Raw genomic sequence first — 9,571 nt, 5'->3', positions numbered from 1 at the left:
TGCATAGTACAGATACAGGAAGCTACTTTGCTGATAAATTAATGCACATTAAAACATAAAATCTAATCTTTTGACCCGAGAAATTTGTTCTAAATATTAGTCAATTGCTTTCGCCTGAATATGAGACATAGTAAATTTCCAAAACAGCCTGTTTTTCTCCTTTGAAAACAATAAACCACTTTCTTCTAAGTCCCATTTCAATATAAACTAATGAAAATAAAATTACAAGATGAGCTTAGTTTTATTATTACTTGTAATAGGATACCTGTGCCGTTTATTCACCCTGCAGAACTTCTCGATTAGAGTGATTGTAATCTTCAAAGACAATTTATTGCACTTTTCTGGTGACTTTGAATAAAGAGAAGCATTTCTAGAGAATCCATTGAATGGACTACATAATCCATCACTAGAATTTACTGTCTGTCTGTTGCCTTAGAACTAGAAATAAACACATTCAGTGTGGAAGACATTCTAATTCTATCTACACTTAACTTTTTACACCAGAGTTTTTCCATAGCATTTTTCATCTCTGAATTTCTCAAGGTATATATTAAAGGATTCAACATAGGAGTGACAACTGTATAAAACACAGTCATGGATTTATCAATGGGAAAGTTGGAGACAGGTCTAACATACATGAAAATACAGGGAACAAAAAAGAGGACAACCACGGTGATGTGGGAGCTACAGGTAGACAGGGCTTTACGCCTCCCTTCCTGACTGTAACTTTTAAGGGAGCTTAGAATGACTCCATAGGAGATGAGTAGAAGAGTGAAGACGACCATGCAGATGGATCCACCATTGGCAACCACAGTCAGACCTATAAAGTAGGTGTCAGTGCACGCAAGTTCCAACAATGGGTACATGTCACAGAAGAAGTGGTCGGTGACATTGGGGCCACAGAAGGGAAGACTGTACACAAAGACAATTTGGACCACAGAATGCACAAAACCTCCAACCCAGGCCACCACCAATAGAAGGACGCAAACTCATAGTTTCATGATGGTCAAATAGTGCAGAGGCTTACAGATGGCCACATAGCGATCATAGGCCATTGCCACCAGAAGAAAAATCTCAGCTCCACCAAACAAGTGTTCTATAAACAGCTGGCCCATGCATGCTGAAAAGGAAATCGTCTTTTTATCACAAAGTAGGTCTACAAGCAATTTGGGTGAAGTGGCAGTGGAATAAGCAACGTCCATAAGTGACAGGCAGCACAGGAAGAAGTACATTGGGGAGCCCAAGGAGGGGCTGCTGATAACAGTCACCATGATGAGCAGGTTGCCAACCATTGTCACAACGTATGTGAGTAAAAACATTACAAATAATGCTTTTTGCCCATCAGGATCCTGAGTGAGGCCCAGGAGGACAAACTCTGTCACATTGTTACTCCCCCCCATTCACTCTTCTGTAAGGCTTGTATCAGAGCTGAGAGCTCAGGAGAACAGCACCTGTAATGAAATGGTGAACAGGACGATGAACACACACAGGATGTCATGGAGCACATCTTCTTCATCATACCTTTAACACGTTACTAAATGTTATACATTTACTAAGCATTTAGTCTACTCCTCTCCTAAAGCTCACAATGCATCTTCCCTTAACAATTCCATTTTCCTCAGATGATTTTCTTTGGGGCCTACAGCTAAAAGTTTCTATCTCTAAGTCTTAGTGGCTACTCTATAGACAAAAGTAGTTAAGGGCCCAACAATATTTCATACATTTGATAACTCTTTATTCAAAATATGTTACTTCTTGGCACAGGCATCAGCTATGAACAACAGGGACAGTGTTCCTGCTCTCAAGAAACTTTCTCTCTGGTGGTGACAATAAACTCTAAATAAATAAACTGGTATACAGTCAATCCTTAGAATTTGTACCAGTTGTGGTATCTTTACACTGTGATCTGTGTAGCACAAAACATAACTTCTTCTGAAATATCTCACTCAATACTGTGGTAGTTACTGTCATACCTTCGCTACCTCATTCCTTAAGGATATTCTGTCTTCATGAATCTCTCCTTAAACATCAATGGACTGGACTTTGAACTATATTAAATAATTACAAAATTATTTCACGTTGTTTTTTGGTTTGACTCTCATTTTTAAGAAGCTGTAATTCTCTGTATTTCATCTTTACCTATACGACAACTCTTAATACACTTACGCACTATCCTGATTTTCAGCAGTTAATTTGGAACTGAACTATCACCAACTACCACATTAGCAGCTAGCATTCTTTTTCTTTTTTATTTTTTTTTATTCTTTTTAATTCAGGATATTATGGGGGTACAAACATTTTGGTTACATGTAATGCATTTGCCTCACTCAAGCCAGGGCTACAAGCACGTCCTTCCCCCATACAGTGGGCTCTGCTTCCATTACTTATGGATTTACCCCCCACCCCACCACCCACCCCTCCTGGCCAGCACCCAGTGAGTATTATTACCATGTGAACACCTTGGTGTTGATCAGTTAGTACCAATTTGAAACTCCTGGGATGAGCTAGTTAGTGAGGAAGGAGAACATACACACTGAAAAGAGAGGTAAGGAATAGTGGAACATGGGTTTATTTATAATACTGTTTACTTACTAAGACAGCTCAAAAGTAGAATTTCAGTGTCCAGATTCCAAAAAGAGACATATATGATGGGAAATTCCAAGCTCAATGTAAGAAGGTATAAGGTTGAGTCCTTTTCTAAGTGTAATTACAAGTCTGTCTCAGTTTGCTCACTGGAAAATAATGGGATTGAACCAGACAATATCAGAGTCCTTTCTAGTTCAACTATCTATGATACTATTACCCCAGCCCTACTTTATTCTACCCTGCTGACTTTTCTTTATTTTTCATATTTTTATACTTAAATATCAATATCCCAGACTATAAACTGTTCTTTGAAAAATGCGAGCCAGTGGCAAATGGGTTTTGATCATTGCAAGGAGGAAATTATGACTCTAAGTTTCTCATCAGGGTTACCTATTTAAGATCCAAGGCATCCTTGGAGAGAGAGCACAGCACAGCAGTGAATAATGTGGACTCTGGCTGGAGCCACACTGCCTCTGCCGCAATCCCAGCGTCACCACTTACTGTGTGACTTTAAGCCTCTTAAGAAACCTCTTTGTGCCTCAGTTTCATCATTTTTAGAATGGGACACCCATACTGCTTACCTCTTAGGCTTGCTGTTGTATTACAACAAAGTAAAGTGCCTAGAACCGTGCCTGGCACTTGGTATAGTCTCAATAAATGAGAGCTATTCTTAGTTTTCTTGAATGCTTCACTGTGAAAACTAGATCAGAAAAAATCTTCTGCATATTGGACAACTGGAAAAGAATTATATATATAGTCCAAGATAAAACAAGTAGTACACCCATAACTCACTAACTTCTTTCTGGGCATACAATAAAATTGTATATTTTATGAATTACCTACCTAACTATATGTGAGTAATAATTATACCTGTGCCAGGATGGACTTTGATGAGAAGCATGCAGAATAAGAGGGGGAAAGTTGGACCCAGCAGCAGACGGAGAGCTACATAGTAGAAAGTGAAAGAAAAGAAGGATCCAGTCAGGAAACAGAAATAATGCCTAATAAATCAATATTGACCAGTAATAAGATTATTAATGTGGTAATTAAGTGAGGCTAGTATTCTTTTAAAAATCTTTTTCAGAAAGGTTTCTTATAATGGAGAAGTACTAGGAGCCCAACCTCCTGAGGGTTCCTGGGCATATTCAGAAGGCTTCGTGGGGTGTGCACAACAAATAAGCCCAGACCACATCCTAGTAAAGAAAACTTATAAAAATTCAAAAAGGAAAAAAATCATTGATTTTTTAAAGTTTCTAAGTCTAATGGCTAAAAACAAACTTAAAGAACACAGAAGAATGGAACAAGTATAAGAAACAAACTCAAAATTTCTCGTTATTCACTTCTGAGGAAAGTTACCAAATTAGTAAACCTCACATGTAGACAAGATGCTTCCATTTACATACATTTGGCAGTGGGCAGGTCATGTGCAGGAAGAATTTGAGCTCTTCCTAGAAGCCAGCTGTGATGGACATTCTATATTTCTCATTCACGTAATTCAGAAATTCTGTCATTGTTCACTCTATAGACTAATAAAGGTGTCACTGTTGAAAAACATAATGATATTAAGTAGTCTATTTCCAATTCTCTCTTTTTATCCACACCTTACTTTCTGCAAGCTCCGATGCCTTTTCCCTCTTTAATCAGCAATGACAGATTTCACCAGAACAAATCTTCTGTTAGACAATTTAACTATTTACTTGTAAGTTAGGGTACATAAACTATCCTGTATAGTTTAAGTCATCAAAGATTTAATACTTTAAAGTAGTATTACTAGGCTTTAAACTTAAAATACGACCTTAACATTTTTCTAGAAGAAAAATAATTTAGCATAGTTTTTTAAGAACATGACATTTTTAAAAGATAAATTCTCAAATAACAAAAATTCCCCCTATAGTATTTTACAATTTTAGTCTTTAAAAAATCATTCTAAATGACAGTAGACAAGGTAATATCAAAGTGTCATTTTTGCTGGGATACTGTCCCTAACATGTTTGCTGGGATAATTTTTAAATTCATACATAAAAGGCCATATCATGCTTCCAGAACAAAATATGCATTTTGTTCCTTTAAACTCTAACAAGCTTGGTATGATACACAGTTTGGAATTCACTAATTCAAATATATCTAAAAGTAATTCTATAGGTTTATTAACATACCATCTAAAATATAATTCCCAAAAACTAAGATTATGAATCCGTTGGTTTGTTATACATGTAACATGTGACATGTTTCTCTTGTTATTTGGCAAAATGGAAAATAAACACCTATCAAGCTGTATAATACAACCAAATATACTTTGCATATTCTGATTAATTTCTGTGTTTTGCAAGATTAAATTTTCCAATTAATATTTCTCCAATGAAAACATATAATATTTAAGACATTAGCTATATTTCAACATATCACAGGATCACAGGAATTTTCAATGAGTATTCCTGGTCAGTTGTTTCAAGAACTCACAACTCGGATCTTGTCCTTGATCTGGAAAAGTCAATGCTTCTTTCACTTAAGATAACTGCAGATATCTCATGAATCTATGTGTGATCATAGAGCACATGATAATACGTGGATGATCAGTGAATCTAGAAATAGACCCAAGTCGCAGCAGTTTCCATATTTCTACACAGGATTCCCATTATCTCAGTCCTTCAGAGAGGTGTAAAAGCTACCAAGGCACATGCCTAAAATATAAATGCAAGACACGTAAACATAACGTGAATATTTAGTGTACAAAAGTAGTTGAATATTCTCACCTGCTGGAAAAATTTCTTCCTAGAAACACAAAAATGCTATGTTTGCATGACTATGTAAAAATTCATCTAACTAGTGTAAATTAACAAGGCTAAGCCCATTATTTGGTGGCACAAATAAACAAAGCATTCAACAACATTAAATTTAGTTACTTGAATTTTTCTCTTCTCAGTCACTTATGATGGAGCAACCAAAAAGTACTTTACTATGATTGAGGACTTATAACTTTCGTATCTTTAAGCTCTGTACCTAGCAAAGCAAATGCTGAAATTTAACTTCATGGAAAATCCAAAGAAAGAGCTTTCTCACACGTAGAAGAACAGTTTTTCACTCATTCAAATAGCATACCCCTATGACCACTGCTTTACTAATTAAAAGCATCTCCCTATATCTCTCAATCTCATCCCAGGAAATAGAGATCTTCCACAAAGTTCTACAAGCAATGATGGATATAACAAGAAAACATCACACCTAGAGGACTAGATACCAACTGAACACATACTCCAGCTTCGGCAGAAATTTGAGTTTTCTGAAATCTCTTGGGTTATTTTACCAGGAAAATAATTCTTCTATTCATGTGTGCAGATACAGTTTGTGACTTTTTAAATTATCACTATTTCAAATGAAAGAGAATGTAAGGTCATTATAGGTGAGTTAATTAGAATATTTGGCACAAATTCAGATGAAGTAAACTCTCTGAACAGTTTTCTTCTCTAGAACACAATCCCTAGAGGAAAAAGACTTGGGTCCTGCCAAGAAAAAGTAGCTGAATGCCAAGGAATGTGAAAAGCCTGTAGTGTGAAAAGAAAAATTCTATAGTAAATTGAATAATAAATTATGAGTTTCACATTATGATATATTCAGGTAAGGCAAGTCATATTTAAACCAGAATGAAGGAGGATGCAGCCCCAGGTTCCCTTACCCAACCATGTTCCCAGCAAAGGAGGGTTTTACTCTGGTTGTTAGAAAGTCTCTGCCCTTGAAGCCCTGAAGCTCAAAGACAGAGAGCCCTAGAGCTGAAAGTTGACAGTCTTATTCTCTGAAAGATAGGCAATCATAGCTCTGCAGTTTTAGGGTAGAGTAGAGGGTATTGACAAAGGCCTGCATCTGTGTCAGATGTAACCGTAATGATCTTTAGTCTAATCATTCAATCTCTTTATTTTAGTCCAATATCAATTCAGTGACTGTTTCTACAAGAAAGAAATTGTTCTTTTCAACACAGCAACAGCACCTAAGGGTTTCCACTGTTATTTCCTTAACTTGGCTTGTCATTGGCTCCACTGAGCATCTTTATCTCATCACATATTTAGTCAAATGTTGGATCTTCTGTGCCATAACAGCCTTAGATGAAAGACTCACAAAAATACCTATCAGAACCAGCCAAAATCTTTATCATGTAATAGACTCCACTAAAAGTTGGCAGTTTTCAATTTACCCAATAAATTGGTTTAATCCAGAAACCCCAAATGTCCTATGTATTATTTCTAAGAGTTAAAGAGCACATCTAAGCACTATGCCTTTCTTATTGGTAAGTGCCAAAAGATGCACAAACATACTTTAATTCTGAACAATTATCTGACGTGTTCCAAGTTACTGTGGATTAAATTATGACTCTAAGATGAAAAACTAATATATGCATAAGCCATAATTCTCTATGTCCCTTCCAACTGAATTCAAAGAACTACTAATGCATTCTGCTTACCTGAATGAGGTAAAAGTGTTTGCTAGATCAGATGATGCCTACAACAGCCCAGAATCTGAATTTATTTACTCCAACAGAAAATACATTGAAAATATTAACCAATATGAATGTTGCTTCAAAACATGCCATAGTAACTCTCTATAACCAACATCTATTGCCAAACTAGAAAGTTAAAGATAGATCTAGCAAAAATGGCTTGTTTTACCCCAAATCTCCATATATGAACAACCGTAAGAGCCAAAAAAAAATGTAATATGCATGGCCTGAAAGCATTTAAAAAACTACCTAGAACAAAGGATCTTTGGGACCAATATTTTGAAGGAAAACCAGAGACCTAAACTCTGCATTTGGGGTCTCTTTTCCCTAAAGGTATGGAATAATCCTAAAAGCCACAGATGAAAGCCTGAAAAGCTGAAAGCATCTTTCTTCAAATGCTTTACCCTGAGGGACATGTGAAATTCAAGGTCTATCAAGGAGAAGAGTCCTTTTTAAACAGACAGGCTTTCATTTGAGACCATTTAAGGGCTTTACTCGTGGAGTAGGGAGAACAGACAATAGAGTACTCCCCAAAGGAAATCAAGCCCAGCTGAGTCATCTAATTTCTTCAACAAATTAGTGTTATATGGGATCTTTACCTCTCCAATTCTAGCTGCCACCCGAAAACATAGGAAATCCTCTCTTAAAGTAGAAAACATCGTACAGTCTTGAATTGTCTTACAACTTTTTATATATAAAATCTAGCACTTAAAAATAACAATGTGTGGGAGAAGACAAAGCCTGATTGAAAAGCAAGAGAAATAAAAGTACACATAGATGATTCAGATAATGAAAAACAAGCATTCGAAAATATGCTTAGCATGTACAAATAATTAAAACACGAGATGGATAATAAATTTGAAAACTCAAATATATAACAACTGAAATTAAGAACTCAATGATTGGATTTGACAGCAGATTAGAAATACATAAACAGAGAATTAGTAAATTGGAAGGAATAGTAGAAAAAATGTGCAGACCAAGGCTGAGAGTAATGAAGTAAATGCAAAAAATATTAATCGTATAAAAGAGGTATAAAGGACACAGTGCAAAACTCTAACATACATTTAATTTAATTACAATTCCACAAAGAAAAGAGAAAGAGAATGCTGTAGCCAATATATGTAAAAAGATACACCTTAAAATTTTCTAAACTGTTGAAAAACATTAAGATGTAAATTGATATGGTATTAAAAGTGTGATGAAGAATAAATTTTTTTTCTTTTTTACTTTTTTATTTATTTCAAAGTATTACAGGGTACAAATGTTTTTGGTTACATGGATCAATTTTGTAATGCTTGAGTCAGGGTTAAAAGTGTGCCCATTACCCAAATAGTGTTCATTGTACCTGTTAGGTAGCTTTTTGCCTATACCCTACTCACCCCCATCTTTATTTCTGTTGAGTTTTACTTCCCTCTATGCACATGTGTGCTCATCAGTTAGTTCCAATTTAATAGTGTGTATATGTTGTATTTGTTTTTCCATTGTTTAGATACTTCACTTAGGATAATGGTCTCCAGTTCCACCTAAATTGTTGCAAAAGGCATTAAGTCATCATCCTTCATGGCTGAGTAGTACTCCATGGTATACATATACCACATTTTGTTAATCCACTCATGAATTGATGGGAATTTGGGTTGATTCCACATCTTTGCAATTGTGAATTGTGCTGCAATAAACATCTGAGTGCAGGTGTCTTTTTAATAAAATGACTGCTTTTCCTTTGGGTAAAAGGAAGAGTAGGAGGATTGCTGGATCAAACGGTAGGTCAACTTTTAGCTCTTTGAGGAATCTCCATACTGTTTTCCATAGGGGCTGTACTAGTTTCCAGTCCCACCGACAGTGTATAAGCATTCCTTTCACTCTGCATCCATGCCAGCATCTATTGGTGTGGGGCTTTTTAATAAAGGCCATTCTGACTGGGGTAAGGTGATATCTCATTGTGGTTTCATGGAAACTTAGCAATAAATAATTAAATAACAAGAATTGAAGAAGAAATCATAATACAAATAAGCAAATATTTAGAACTAAACAATAACAAAACATAACAAAATGTGTGAGATGCCACCAAAACAGTATTAAGAGGAAAATTTATAGCTTTAAAAGCGTATAGTAAAAATAAAGATTTAAAAGCAGCTATCTGAGTTTTCATCTGAAGAAGCTAGAACAAGAAGAATAAACTAAGGCCAAGGTCAGTAAATGAATGGACATAAAAAATTACAAGACCAAAAATCAATAAAATAGAAAACATACAATAGAGAAAATCAAAATACCCAAAGTTGGTCTTTTTATAATAACATTGAAAAACTTGTAGCAAGAGTGATCAAGAGAAAAGAAAATTTAAATTATCAATATCATAAATTGAAAAAAATAATTATACAAATCCTCCAGACTATAAAAAGATAGAAAGGGATTATTATGAAAACATTATTCCAATAAAGTTGATAACTTAGAATAATTGGGTAAATTGTATGAAAAACATAAGCTTCTGAAAAT

The 9,571-nt window shown here is 35.2% G+C and overlaps 1 protein-coding gene across 1 annotated transcript; it reads right to left on the bottom strand.

Moving 5' to 3' along the window:
- Positions 1–413: 413 nt before the first annotated feature.
- LOC123641779 (olfactory receptor 4A16-like) lies at positions 414–1,400 on the bottom strand. Its single transcript, XM_045556718.1, is given in 1 exon segment — positions 414–1,400. A coding segment is annotated over 1 exon segment (987 nt).
- Positions 1,401–9,571: the final 8,171 nt, after the last annotated feature.

Source organism: Lemur catta, chromosome 7 (genome assembly GCF_020740605.2).
Source record: "Lemur catta isolate mLemCat1 chromosome 7, mLemCat1.pri, whole genome shotgun sequence".
NCBI classification, from domain to species: domain Eukaryota; kingdom Metazoa; phylum Chordata; class Mammalia; order Primates; family Lemuridae; genus Lemur; species Lemur catta.
The sequence above is the reverse complement of the archived record's forward strand: the minus strand, read 5'-3'. Positions and strand labels throughout refer to the sequence as shown.